General features: G+C 56.8%; 1 protein-coding gene and 1 pseudogene across 1 annotated transcript in view; both read left to right on the top strand.

Annotated features, from left to right (window-relative positions):
• FBLN1 (fibulin 1) overlaps nucleotides 1–14,736 on the top strand; it is a 75,848-nt gene that overhangs the window by 45,860 nt on the left and 15,252 nt on the right. The window contains exons 15-16 of the mRNA XM_036278174.1: nucleotides 5,559–5,701; nucleotides 8,344–8,475. Of these exons, the coding sequence (XP_036134067.1) occupies nucleotides 5,559–5,701; nucleotides 8,344–8,475 (275 nt within the window). The remainder of the gene's footprint in view (nucleotides 1–5,558; nucleotides 5,702–8,343; nucleotides 8,476–14,736) is intronic.
• On the top strand, nucleotides 55–976 carry LOC118641135 (annotated as a pseudogene).

Here is a 14,736-nt window from a genome sequence, read left to right as displayed (position 1 = left end):
AGCCGAGCGTGGATACTGAACCGGGGCGGGGGGGGCGGAGGGAAGGGGTTCACCATGGCTGATGACCTAAGGCAACCCCTGTATAAAAAGTTACCCAGTTCCGTCCGGCTGGTGTGGCTCAGTGGCTGAGCGTCGGTCGACCCATGCACCAAGAGGCCGCTGGTTCGATTCCTGGTCAGGACACATGCCCAGGCCCAGTCCCCAGTGGGGGGCATGCAGGAGGCAGTCAGTTAATGTTCACTCTCATCGATATTTCTATCTTTCTCCCTCTCACTTCCTCTCTCCCTGAAATCAATAAAGAAAAAAAAAAATTGAAAAAAAAAAAGTTACCAAGTTCCGCCCTGGCCGGATTGGCTCAGCAGTTAGAGTGCCAGCCCATGGACCAGTGAGTCATGGGTTCGATTCTGGTGAACCTTGGTTGAGATTCGTCCCTGGTCCTGGTTGGGTCGTGTGGGAGGCAGCCACTCAATGTGTCCCTTTCACATTGATGGGTTTTTTTTTTCTCTCTCTCTTTCTTCCTCTCTCTCCCTCCCACTCTATCTGAACGAAAAATGTCCTCGGGTGAGGATTAAAAAAAAAAAGTTACCAAGTTCCAGGGCTCCATGCTGCTGTCTCAGAGACAGAGTGCCTGTTAGTAAGGTGGCCGATGAGAAGGCCCGGAGCATCCTTTGCTATCTGGTTTCTTATCTCGTTTTGCCCTCGTGACAGACCAAAGAAGCAAACTTGGACTTTCAAGAAATGGAAGTGTCATCTGTTACTGAAACACCCACGGGGGTTCAGCGGAATCGGCTGCCTTTGGTGGCGAGCTTCCTAGCCAGCAGGAGAGCCGACACAGGGCCGCTTCCTAGCCAGCAGGAGAGCCGACACAGGACCGCTTCCTAGCCAGCAGGAGAGCCACACAGGGCCACTGGTCAGCCCAGAAAAGCAACTGGCTCCACTCTTTGAAGAATTGAGACGAGCTCTAGAAGTGTCTTAATCTGACAGCCGTTTGGATGTCTACCTTATCTTCATTGCTACATTGATATCTATCTGTCATAATGAAGAGATAGATATCAATGTAGCAATCTTTAGGCCTCAGCAACACTTGTATCCAGGTACTCCACCAGGCCCGCTCTTGAGTACATGCGTACAAGATACAATCTGCAGGTACAATTTACGGACAGACTGATTGTTATCTTTCCTTGTCCAGGTCCTATTTACTGAGATCCGGGGGCACCACAGAAATGGTTCAGTCTATTGCAGCTCCCACGGAGTGAGTTCAGGCACCATCTGCATGAGCTTCTGTTCAATGGGTCAGCATCTGCGTGGTGCTCGGACCCACTCGAGCCGCGAAGCGCTCGCACAGTGCAGCCAGGCTTGCAGAACGAAGCCGCTCCTTTTTCTCGTGCAATAACAAGGACATATTTTTTCCATCTTTTTATTTCTTTGCATTGAGTGTGGGGGAGATCAAATAGCTTAGTGAAAGTAATAAAATCAGTACCATCACGAAAAAAACAAACAAACACATAGTCTAATAACATTATTGGACTTTAAAGAAAAGAGAAAAACTATGGGCATGTAGGCAAAAATAGCAAGTGACTTCTAAGGGGAAAAGTATCTTATCGTCAGACTTTCACAGGGAGACTTTGGCTGGAGGAGAATGATTGGAACGCTCAAGAAAATGGAAGACCAGGACTTTATACCCAATAAAACTCTTTTGTGTACGAAGAGTACACACTACTGTCAGCAAGCCTTCGACAGTTACTCACAGAACTACAACTAAACGGGTGTTACAAGAAGAAAGTAGCGTGTGACTTGCTCTGTGCTCAGACAATGTGGATATAGCACGTCTATTTAAAATTTGTAGGTCCAGCCCTGGCCGGTTTGGCTCAGTGGTTAGAGCGTCGGTCTGCGGTCCAGAGAGACCCAGGTACGGTTCCCGCTAAGGGCATGTACCTTGGTTGCAGTTTGTCCCCGGCCCTTGTTGGTCGTGCGGGTGGCATCCACTTGATGTGTCCCTTTCACGTCGATGTTTCTCTCTCTCTTCTCCCTCCCACTCTGTCTGAACAAAAAATGGAAAAATATCCTTGGGTGAGAATGAAAAAAAAAAAAATTGTAGGTACAATGGAGAGAACATGTTAAAAAAATTACTTTAAGTAATGAGTGGTGGTAATTTTGGTATTGTTATCCTGAGACTACTGTGTGGAACAAAGTAGCTAATTATAGGACATTCTATCATCTCCTATGTTCTTAAGAATCAGGATTCTGATGTGGAAGAGAGGAGATTTCTTTGTAATAGTGAAGAGGTGAAGAAAAAAAACAAAAAACATGTGTGGGCCTTGTACTGAATCAGAAATATCAGTATAAACCCATGATATATATATTTATCTCTCTATATATTATTTATCCTGGGACTTTTTTTTTTTTTTTGCATTTATCTTCAGCTAGAGCGAGAGGGAGAGAGGGAGGAAGAGAGAGAGAGAAACATCGACATGAAAGAGACACTTCGGCCCTGGCCAGTCTGGTTCAGCGGTTGGAGCGTCGGCCTGCGGTCCAGAGAGCCCAGGTTCGGTTCCCACTAAGGGCAAGTATCTCAGTTGCAGTTTGTCCCCGGCCCTGGTTGGGTCATGCGGGTGGCAGCCATTCGATGTGTCCCTTTCATGTCAATGTTTCTTTCTTCATCTCTCTCCCTCCTGCTCTATCTGAATAAAAAAATGGAAAAATGTTATTGGGTGAGGATAAAAAAAAAGAGAGAGAGAGACATATCGACTGGTTGCCACCCACACAACCCCAACCGGGAACGGGGACAAACTGCAACCAAGGTACGTGCCCTCAGCGGGAACCGAACCCAGGTCTCTCGGGACCGCGAGCCGACGCTCTAACCGCTGAACAAACTGGCCAGGGCACTCATATTTTATCTTTAAAAATGTCCACTGCAGCCCCGCCCGGTTTGGCTTGGCAGTTAGAGTATTGGCCTGAGGGCTGAAGGGTCGCGGGTTTGATTCCCAGACAGAGGCACATCCCTGGGCTGCACGTTTGATCTCCGGCTCCAGTCGGGGTTGTGCGGGAAGCACCAATTGATGTGTCGCTCTCACAGCGATGTTTCTCTCTCTTACTCCTCCTCTCCCTCCCGCTCTGAGGATAAATGGGGAAATGTCCTCAAGTGAAGATAAAAAAAAAAAAAAAATCCACTGCAGAAGCCTAGAAATAGCGACCAGCTCGGGGCACCAAGTATCTCTGGCATCCAGATTGTGACTCTGAAACACGACTGCCACTAAAAAAAATAAAACTAAAAACGAACTTAAAAACCAAACCCAAGACTTCTTGGAGAAATAGCTGGGGCAATAAAGGTACAAGAGAGGCAAACCACCTGTCATAGCAGACAACAGTGGTCTCGGAGACTCCTGGGTCACTCTGGTCGCCCCCGGCCGAAGGCGGGAACACCGGGGTTCCAGCAAAGGGTAACAATGGCAATGGACTGAAGTACGCCAGGCAGTGGGCGTCCCTGAGCTCACAGTGGTCCTGACGTCACCCACTGTGCCTTCTGGGTGATGACAGAGCTAGTTCATTACCCTGAAGGCTGGCGGAGAACAGGGAAGTGCTTTTCCTCTGTGAACTATACACTCCCTGGTAACCAGATCACATTCGAGGGGAAGCATCTTCTTACAGACGTTTTCCAGCCAATAAGTGAAGAAGAAACAACAGAGTCAGCCCGTCCGTGTGTTTGCAAACCCCGATGAATCAGCCGGTCTCGGCCCTGAGTGTAAATAGTTGCTGACCTCACAGAAAGACAACCAGATACCATGGGCCCCCGGATAGACGACATGCCATCCGCTATCCTCTGGCCAAGGGGACTGGGCCTGCATGTGATCGGATCAGTGCCATGGGCAGGAAACTCGGAGGATGGAGGGACAGGCTGGGTGGCACCTCGAGGACCCATCACAAGTCCTGAGGTAGGAAGCTCTCCACGCAGCTCGGATACTTCCGCCCCTGGCAGGTAAATCGTGGAAAATGAAGAAGATGGAGAGACAACCTGTAGATGAAAAAGGGCTTAAAAGATATAATGAGACATTTTAACAGACAAGTCCAAATGATTGTGTCTCGAGATGCACATCTGTGTGTTAGAAATGATGAAGAAATCCAGGGAGCCCGGCTGGTGTGGCTCAGTGGACTGAGCGTCGTCCCATGGACTGAGAGGTCCCGGTTCGATTCCTGGTCAGGGCACCTGCCCGGGTTGTGGCCTTGATCCCCAGTAGAGGAAATGCAGGAGGCAGCCGATCAATGTTTCTCTCTCTAAAAAAATCAATAAAGCTCTGGCTGGTTTGGCTCAGCGGTTGGAGCGTTGGCCTGTGGTCCAGAGAGACCCGGGTTCGGTTCCCGCTAAGGGCACGTACCTCGGTTGCAGTTTGTCCCCGGCCCTGGTTGGTCATGCGGGTGGCAGCCACTCGATGTGTCCCTTCACATCGATGTTTCTCTCTCTCTCTCTTCCTCTCTCTCCCTCCCACTCTATCTGAACAACAACAACAAAAAATAATTAAAAAATCAATAAAAACATATTTTAAAAAAGAAGAAGAAAGAAGCCCAGGTAGGCGCAGGCTGGGGGACGGGTCATGGCTTGCTGCGGGGGAGCAGGAGGGCCTGGTCGGGGGCACGGGAAGGCCTCGTGGCTGGTGGAACTTTCTCACCCTGAGTGATTATCAGGGCATTTACCTTATAATGCTCATTAAGCAGTAGCTTTGTTTTGTGTAGCATTTGCATTTGTGTTTTAATTTACGATAAAAAAAGATTTTAAAAATATGCTTAGGCCTTGGCCAGTTTTGCTGAGTGGTTAGAGCGTCGGCCTGCGGACCAATGAGTCGTGGGTTCGATTCTGGCCGAGGGCACGTACATTGGTTGCGGTTCATCCCCGGCCCTGGTCGGGTCATATGGGAGGCAACCAGTCGATGTGTCCCTCTGACGTCGATGTTGATGTTTCTCTCTCTCTGCCTCCCTCCCACTCTATCTGATGATAAATAGAAAAAAAATATATATCCTCAGGTGAGGATTTAGAAAATAAAAGTATGCCTAGGACCAGGCCTGGGACACGATGCTGTGCAATGACCTTGCTCCCTGTCCTCACGGGACTTGGTGCTGAGCCCTGGGCTGCGCATGTTGTATACGCCCTCATTATCGACCCCTGCGGGCCACCTGACGAAGGGCTCTAAGAAGGCACGACTCCCTGGGTGTCCCCGAAGCCTGGCACCCCGTGAGCACTCCGCAGACCCCCTGAGCGAGTGCACGAACGTGTGTTTGCTGTGGTAGAGGCTGGACAGTTCACGCACGTGGCAGACAGCAAAGCCTCGCCTGCCCACGCCAGGCAGACGGACACCGGGGCGCGTCTCTGGCCTCTGGGCCCTGGTCCAGTTTGCAGGAAGGGCCCTGAAGCATCCCTACGGGGCGGCCGGGCGGTGGAGGCCACTGGTTCTCCGACGGAGCCGCCTCCAGGCCAGCTGCTCCTGCCTGGCCACCTGCCGCTCCTCCCGGGCCCCCGCACCGCGGGCGTGCCGCGTCCGACTTGCCCCTTTGCTCTGTTCCCTCAGGCTCCAGCAGGAGAAGACGGACACCGTCCGCTGCATCAAGTCCTGCCGCCCCAACGACATCACCTGCATGCTGGACTTGGTGCACACCATCTCCCACACCGTCGTCTCTCTGCCCACTTTCCGAGAGTTCGCCCACCCGGAAGGTAAATGACACCCCACACCTGGAATTGTCTTGGGGGTCCCAGGGGAGGCCATTGTCTAGGGACGCTCCCTGCAAGGCAGCCACCCTGGGTACGACGTGGGTTTGGGGTTAGAAATGTCGCCCTCTCTCCCCACCCCCCCTCTCCTCCGGGTCCCCGACCGGGTAGCACCATGTGGCCCGCTTCCGGCCTCCTCTGGCTCCCAGTTCAGGGTCTCTTGTAGGTGCCACTTGTTCAACAGATAGTGAGTCAGTGTTGTTGCTTCTGTGCCGAGTGCTGGGGAATCAGGGAGGGCCTCCAGGAGGCAGTGACTTTACTCCGAGGCCCGAGTGGTCAATAGGAGGTGATCCGGAGAGGTCTGGAGGTAGGCGGGGAGTGTGGGCGCCTGAACGAGCTGGTGTTTCTGACTGGGGCAGTAGAGGCAGCACATGAGCTGAAGGGAGGGGGAGCCCGATAGGAACCCACCCTGGACGCCAGGGCACAGATGACTGGAGCAGCTAGACTGGGTCCGGGGAGCCCAGGGGTAAAGGGGTCCGTGTCCCCGGGCATGCCCCTGCCCTCGAGGGAGCTCCTGGCCTGCCCAGTAAACCTGGATCTCAGCACCGTTCTCTGGGGCCAGGCCAGGGGCGTCATGCTCCCGGTGCCCGGCGGAGGCTAGGAACGTGGTCCTGCTCGGCACACCTTGCTTTGGGAGTGCAACCCACACGCTGGTGCTGGTGTGTTCTCCAGCCACCCCCTTCTTCTCTTCAGTCTCATCCTTGGCCTAACTGAGCCTCCCGTGTGTTGGGCTCGGGGCCAGTCCCTGGGACTCGGGTGAGAAGCAGCCCTCTGATCCTCCGTAGGAAGAGCGCAGCCAGCACGAGCACACCCTGGGCTTCCAGGCGCGCGGTCCTGCAGGGGACGCCGGGGCACGTGCCGTAGCACAAGCCTGGCTGCGGGGGTGTGGGGGGCAGGACGGCTTCCCGAGGACCTGGGTGCCTGCAGGCCTCCAACCCGCTGGCTTGCTCCAGGGGGCACAGAACCTTTGCAGGGTGGGGACTTGAGTTGGAGAAAGTGTTTGCCTCGAGCAAAATGACGGGTTCCACCAAGCGACAGGCACACCCTCCCCAAAGCCCAGTGACCAGCTCTGGGGCCTCTCCCAGTGCTGGTCGGAGTTGGTTCCACGGGGAGTTGGTGGTGGCTAGAGATACTGTTAGCATCTCAGGCGCAGTCAACCCAGACCTTGACCTTTGGCACTGAAAGGACCCTTCGTGGGCACCGGCCAGTGGCCTCCTCCCCTTACAGATGACACTGAAGCGCAGGGAGGACGCCTCGAGAGGCCCCGAGCAGTGTAGGGCGGGGCCTGTGCTCCAGCCCAGGCAGCTGCCCCGCTTCCTGCAGGGGTCTAGGGGCTGGACAAGGCTGCCCACTGCTCGGCCCACCCACGCCACCGTGGGCAGACCAGCCTGCCCTTGCCCTTCCCGACTCTCCCCCTCCGGCCCCTCGTGCACTTGCCTTCCTGTCTGCCCGGCGTCATGAAGATTCATGAGTCACTACCAGCTCCTCAGTGGCGTCCCTGCTGCCCATCAGCCCCCAACCTCGGGGAAGAGCCGAGATCGCTCCAGGCCTCCGTTTCCCCATTGTTGGAAGCGGGGACAGACCTACGGCCCCTCGGCACCCGTCCACCTTCTCCGGACAGGGGCCCTGTTACGGAGGGAGGGAGGCTCGCGCCCTGACGGCATAGAAGCCAGTCCAGGGACCACCTTTGAGAAAAGAAAGAACTTTCACCTGCCCTTCAGCGGGCAAGGAGGCGGGGGACGGGCTCAAGTCTGCCCGGACCCAGGGCTCTGGGCGGGACCTAAGGGCTTCAGCACCCCATTTTCCTGGACAGCAGACCCTGGGTTTCTGAGGGGCTCCCGCTCAGGTCCCAGTCCTCGTGAACCTTCAGGGTTCACAAGTGTTACTCAGAGTGGGCTCACGTGTTACTCATGGTGGGCTCACGTGTTACTCAGAGTGGGTTCACGTGTTACTCATGGTGGGCTCACGTGTTACTCAGAGTGGGTTCACGTGTTACTCAGGGTGGGTTCACGTGTTACTCAGAGTGGGTTCACGTGTTACTCAGGGTGGGCTCACGTTACTCAGGGTGGGTTCACGTGTTACTCAGAGTGGGTTCACGTGTTACTCAGGGTGGGCTCACGTGTTACTCAGGGTGGGTTCACGTGTTACTCAGGGTGGGTTCACGTGTTACTCAGAGTGGGTTCACGTGTTACTCATGGTGGGCTCACGTGTTACTCAGAGTGGGTTCACGTGTTACTCATGGTGGGCTCACGTGTTACTCAGAGTGGGTTCACGTGTTACGGTGGGTTCACGTGTTACTCTTGGTGGGCTCATGTGTTACTCATGGTGGGGTTCACGTGTTACCCAGGGTAGGTTCACGTGTTACTTGTGGGGGTTCACATGTTACTCAGAGTAGGTTCACGTGTTACTCAGAGTGGGTTCACGTGTTACCCAGGGTAGGTTCACGTGTTACTTGTGGGGGTTCACGTGTTACTCAGAGTGGATAACGTTGGTTCCGGTTGGCTGTACAGGACAGGGCCCTGTGTTGGGCATCTGCAGGGTCGGGGCTCCCTCCTGCGGTCCTCTCCCCATGTGCTCCCTTCCCACAGAGATCATCTTTCTCCGGGCCATCACGCCAGCGCATCCCTCCAACCATGCCGACATCATCTTCGACATCACAGAGGGGAACCTGCGGGACTCCTTCGATATCATCAAGCGCTACATGGACGGCATGACTGTGGGTGAGTAGCCCGAGACGTCCGGTCTGTCCAGACGCACCTTGTCCTCCCAGCCTTGTGCCAGTCGGACGGGAAAACTTCTCTGGACCAGCGCAGTTCCCACCTGCGTCCCCCTCCTGGTCCAGCCCCAGTCTTCCAGGGCTCAGCTGGAGCCCCCAGCACCCCCAGTCGGAGCGTCCAGAGTGGCAGAGCCTCTCTGGAACCCACTTCAGCTGTGGGCCTCAGTTTCCCCGCGTCTAAAGCGGTGGATTAAGGAGGCCTCTGTATCTGACCGCCGTGAATTTCGGATGAGATCACCGGTGAAGCGTTTGTCCTAGGCTCGCACAGCCCCACTCCCCGGGACTTCGTTCTTGGGGTGCAGTGGGGGGGATGTCAAACAGCGAGTCAAGGCCCTGTGCTCCGGTCTCGCCCGCAACTGGCTTATCTTGCTTATGTCCAGAGGTCGCTCCCCGTGCTCAGGGTGTTGGAAAACCGAGTGCATCGTGGAGCGGTCTCGCGGGCCTGCTGGAGCTCCCTGGAGGCTCCGTGCCCTGGGCGCACAGCGAGGGGGACTGCTCACAGGACGTGGCGGCTGGGAGGAGGGCTGAGCTGAACAGGGAGGGGAAGGGCACCCTGTGAGGCTGGGAGAGGCTGGTTCCTAGTATCTCCCCCAAACTGTCCTATTTTACAGAATTTAAGTTCACGGGGCCTGAGAAGGATCACAGCTGCCATTTTGACCTTAGATATTAGATTCTGAACATTTTCAAAGCCTTGTCCTCATCTGGGCCTCAGTATCCCCACTGTGAATGGGGGAGTGGCAGTGGGCTTGGTGGTCTCCTCGGCCCTGGATTCTGTGGTCTTGAGAACCGGTGTCCGTGAGGTTGGCGCCAGCAGAGCATTTTGGAACATGGTCTCTAGGTGGCGCTGTTGGATCTTGGAACCTGGCTTCCTGAAGCCCCGAACCCATCCATTGTTTAACCGACAGCTGGAGACGGGGAATCGTTACTCCCCTGCTGCCAGAGGGCCATTTATAGCAACTTTACAAGCTCTTAAATGGGTTTTCGTGTTGTAAACACGACTGAGTCATTTGGGGGCTCCCCACCTCCAGCCTCCTCCTCCGCCGGTTGGCAGCAGGAATAATTAGTTAATTACAATTAATGCTACAACCCTTGCTGCGATCCCAAGGGGAGGGCGAGCCGTGTGGTTGTCAGCAGTTATGAAACGTGCTGCCCTGGAGTTGCTGCCGCTCTGGCCTCAGTTTCCCCCATTGGTGGATGATGAGGCCCTTATGGGACCTTTAGGCCCCTGGGGATGAGGACAGGCAGGAGAAAATGAGGCCAGGGTTGGAGTAGGCAGCGCGTGTGCCTGGGTGGGGAGTGAGCATCCTGATGCCACACAGAAGCCCGCTGGGTCCAGCCCGGGCTTGATGCCGGGCCTGTAGGTGTGGCTGTGCACCGCCACCCTGGGGCAGTTCATAGCGCTCGGAACCTTAGGGGCTGGAATCGGAACCTCCCTGAGCCCCAGTCCTAGGCCCTGAGCCGGGCATTGTGGATACAGAGATGGACAGGTACCGAGCGGCTCCTGCCCCTAAGGCGGTGGTTCTCAACCTTCCTGATGCCGCCCCCTTTCATCCAGTTCCTCATGTTTTGTAACATTATTTTTGTTGCTACTTCATAACTGTAATTTTGCTACTGTTACGTCTTAGGTGACCCCTGTGAAAGGGTCGTTCGACCCCCCCGAGGGTCTCGACCCACAGGCTGAGAACCCCTGCGCTCAGGGCTTTGCATTCCACGAGGGATGAGAACAACGCTGAAGCAGGCGGGCTCTCCTGGGGGTGGGCCCCCAGCTAAATCCTCCCTGGGGTGACCCACGCCAGGGGGTTGGGCAGCAGCTGGCCGGGCCCAGGTCCAAGGCGGACCAGTGCATTTTTCTAGCAGCATCCCTACTCTAAGCAGACCCAACCTGGGAGGCTCTCTTTCTTGGCTTCCCATCCACTGGGGCAGAAAATCCTGGCATGTCGGAGCCTCCTGGACACCCTCTGCCAACTCCTCCTCCTGTCGGGGGAAACCGAGGCCTCGGGAGGCGCAGGGGCTGCCAGCCTTCTCACTCGGGGGTGACTCGGGGCAGAGTGGGCGTGGAGCAGAGCCCCTGGGTGTGAGAGGGACCCCCGTGCCGCCCGCGCTTCCTGGGAATGGGATGTGGATGAGGCCAGGGGCAGTGTGGCCGGTCTCACTGTGCTTGTCGTGCCCTGGTCTTTGGAATTCCCGGCTGGTGCTGTGGGCGGGAGGCCCCCCGGCCCTTGGGAATTCGTCCTGCCTGGGCCTGGCCTCTTGCACTTCTCCGTCTGTTTGCAGGACGTCCCATCTGGTTGGGGCTCGTGGCGTTTGCCACTGTCACCGCCCAGGTGGAGGACAAGGCCAGAGGGGCAAGGTCTCACTGCGCAGGGCCCAGGCCGTGTTCTGGGACGGGCTGTGGAGTCTGCAGCCGCTGCTCGCTGCCTTATTTCTCGGTTTCCTCCCTTCCTGGCCTCTCCTCTTCTGTCCAAATAACTCCTGTGCGTCCCGGACCTTCTGGGCCTCTGGGGTAGCTGCCTGGCCCCGGCTGGCCTCAGGCACAGGTGTGGTGCTTGGGCCCCGGGCCTGGTCCACCGGTGATCGGTGCTTCTGCCGGACTCGAGCCCCGCGTGAGAGCCTGGGCACCGCGGCCCTGCCCAGTCACCCCGGCCCTGCTCAGTCACCCCGGCCCTGCCCAGTCCGCACCAGCGCCTCCCGGGACCGCTGGCGTTGTCTGCCTTGAGCAAGGAGGGAACCGAGTAAACTACTTCCTGGACCCAGCAGCTGAGGAGCCGCAGGCCTGGCAGGTCGGGGACTTGTTTTCAGGGACACGGTTCTCATGTTAAGTGACGCCTCAGACAGAAACTGTCAGGGGAGCTGGGAAAGTGTTTGGGGGCCCGGTGGGGCTGCTGGCCCCCTGAGAACAGCACACAGCCCCTAGGAAGGGACTCCGGCCTGCTCTGGGCCATGCCCAGGCGGTCACTGGGCGCCGGGCGCCTGGAAGAGGTCTGAGCCGAGTCTCACCGCAGGTGGAGTGGCCGCCGGTGAGTGCCAAGGGTAGGTGTTTCGTCACTGCCCTTCCTCTGTGACGTGGGGGGCAGCCCCACTAACAGCGAGGGGCCAGGGCCAGGGCGGGCCTACAGCGAGAGCTGGAGTCGGCAGGTGCTGGCATCTCTTGCAGAGCTGCTGAGGGTTTGGGTGTCCCAGAAAAAATAACAAGGGTACAAGCCACCAGGACCCAGCGGGCGCTGTGTTCCTCCCCCCCCCCAAATAACAGAAGAAAGTGCCCCCAGTTGACTGAGAACCTAAGGCGCCACGCCTTCCCCCAGTGTCCCCTGAAAACCGGGTCTTAGCGGGGATCAGGACGGCTCTGGAGCAGGGCTGGGCCTCCGGCCTCTGAGCCCTGGACGGCCACCCCGAGGCTTCCCTCTCCAACCAGCCAGTGAAGGATGGAGAACGCATTTCAACCCGCGCGAAGTGCTCTGTTCCTGCCGGGTATGCTGGGCCCACGCCACGCCCCCCGGGCCCAGCTGGAGACCCCTCTGCAGGGTGCCGCCGCACTGGGCGTGCTGGCAGCAGGGGTGACTAATGGGGAGCCCTGGCTGCGATGGCCAGAGGCCCCGTGTGGTCAGCCACTGGCAACGGGGGCCACCCTGGCTGGCACTGAATCTCAGCCGTCACCCCTGCTGTTGAGCTCTTTCTGAGGAGGGTGGAAAGCTCTGTGCAGAGTCAGCTTGGCCACAACGTCTGTTATGACCGGCCAAAGCCAAGAGGAAGCAGAGCGCTCCGCTTAGCTTGCTTTTCAGACCGTCCCGTTGTAGACGTGACATCGGAGAGGGCATTCGCCATGCTGTGGGGTCAGCCGCGTGGAGCTGAGCACCGTGGGGTGGGAACTGGCCCCCACCAGGCCCTGACGGACCGCCCACCGTTGAGCATTTGCTGAAGGCCAGGTTCACTTTGGCTCGATGGGCAGACAGCCTCTGAGGTGTTGACACCTCCCTAGCAAGAAAGGCCCTCCAGAGGGTGATGACCTGTGACCTGCGACCTGCAAACAGCCCTCCCGGGGCTGCGTCTCTCGGCTGTCCGGTGTCGAAGGGAAACAGCCATGTCTGGACGCGGGTGTGCGAGTTGAGATTCATGAAATTCAACTGTCTTGGAGGATGTCCCTTAGAAAAATAACTAAAATAAGAGCAGGCCTGAAACTCCAGTTGCTTAGCTGCACCGGCCCCAAAGCAAACTGAAATTAAGACGGGTTTGCTCACGGTCCTTGCCCAACAGAGGCAGCAGTTCTGTTTTTTAAGCCTTTGTATAATTCACAGGGGGACTCTTTTTTTATTTTTTTTAATTTATTTTTCTTTCTTGATTTTAGAGAGAGGAAGGGAGGGGGGAGAGAGAGAGAAACATCGGTGAGAGAGAACATCGATGGGCCGCCTCCTGCACGCCCCGCACTGGGGATCAGGCCCACAACCTGGGCACCTGCCCTGACCGGGAATCAAACTGCAACCTCTTGGTGCGGGGTCGACGCTCAACCACTGAGCCACACCGGCCGGGCAGGGAGACTCTGCTTTTATTAAAATGAGTCTGAGCACAAGTCTGCGAGCGAGGGACCCGAGGGTTAGCTTTGGGCTTCCTGAGATGTTCGCCAGTCTCTTCACTTGAATGGTGATGTACCTGTTAGAGCTTCAGGGATCCTGGAAACAGACAAGTCTAGGTTTCTGTAGATTTCATTCATCGTGAGTGATGGTCGCAGACCTAGCTGCTCGGGGAGCTGCCTCCTCCCCGGGAGGATTAGCTGGTGCAGAGTCATCAGCTCTGGGGGGGTGACAACCTCGGGCTGTGGGGAGTCACAGTGGACAAGGGGCTGGGTGAAGAGGATGCAGTCTCTGGCTCTGAGGAGGGTGACGGCCCCCAGGGAGAGACGGAGAGCGCAGTGAGAGGTGCCGCGGGCGCAGAGCAAATCAGGGCAGGCTGCAGGGAGGCGACGGCCCTGGGCTGATCTGGGTCTGACCAGGGCAGAATCAGAGGATGTTCTAGGACCTTGTCCCTTCCTCAGTGGGGTGGTGTTTTGAACCTCATCTCTTGACCATGTGGATCTGAGGGGGCAGGATGCTCTCTGGCTGGACATGTGCTTTAATTACAACCTGCAGCCCTGACCGGTTGGCTCAGCGGTTAAATCTGAAAAGAAATTCAGACCCCACTCCACTGTGTGAACCTGTTTCTGGGGAAGCCCTGGGTCTGACTCCGTGTGTGCGTGGGGCTGGGTGTGTGGGTGAGAGAGAGGGGTGGGGGGAGTGTGCAAGGCTGAGTGTGAGCACACACGGGGGCGAGTTCAGATGGGAGCCCGTGTATATGAGCATATATAGGGGTGGCTGTGAGGGGGCGAGGGGACGAGTGTGTACGCACATGGGGTTTGATTTCTGAGATGTTTCCTGGTCCCTGGCGTGGAGAAAGGATGGCCCTGTGGTATCGTGTCCCCTGGCTTCATGTCCCCAGACCAAGGCCGTCCTGCGCCCAGGGACAGGATTTGGAGATTTTGCTCACAGCTCACTTGGGAGTAGACAAGTGTCCCCATGTGCATGACTTGTCCCTGTGACAGAGCACTTCTCGGGCTCCACACGGTTAGGTCCTCGGGGGGCTTCGCGGGACAGCCCCTGGCAGCCAGCAAGTCAGAGTACAGCTGGCAGGCAAGTGCGCCCCAAGTCCCCAGGCGGATGTGAGGGCCCCTGGGTCCCCCGGGAAACCGGAGCGTTGCTGTCCTCGGCCCTGGCGTGGGCCCTGCCGGCTGGGCATGGTGGTAGCCGTCCTGCGTTCAGAAAGATCTGAAGGAATGGAGGGTGACAGTTGTCCGGCTCCCCTCAGAGATGGTTACCTACGTGAGGTTTAGGAGGGACATGCCCTAATTACAGACGCCAGTTAATGTCATTAGGTGCTTATGTGGATGCTCCTAGCAGAGTCTGGTGCACAACAGCTGTGCGGGGTGTCCGAACCTCTTCCCTGGAAAGGGATCTGACGGGTCCCGCTCCCCACGCTGTCTGTGCTGAGGCATGGGGGGGGGGCTCTAAATGTGACCAGAGTGCAACGCCCTCATACGGTCGGTCCCCTCCTACCCCCTCTTAAAGGTAACTCAACCCTTCTTCATTTTGAAATAACATTCTGCATTTTGTCTGTGAGTGTTTGAGGGTTGTTACTGTATTTCAAGTTTACCATTTGAAAACTCCATGGCTGGGGTGGC

This window comes from Molossus molossus, unplaced genomic scaffold (assembly GCF_014108415.1).
Source record: "Molossus molossus isolate mMolMol1 unplaced genomic scaffold, mMolMol1.p scaffold_m16_p_26, whole genome shotgun sequence".
Classification (NCBI taxonomy): domain Eukaryota; kingdom Metazoa; phylum Chordata; class Mammalia; order Chiroptera; family Molossidae; genus Molossus; species Molossus molossus.
This window is presented reverse-complemented; position numbering and strand designations above follow the sequence as displayed.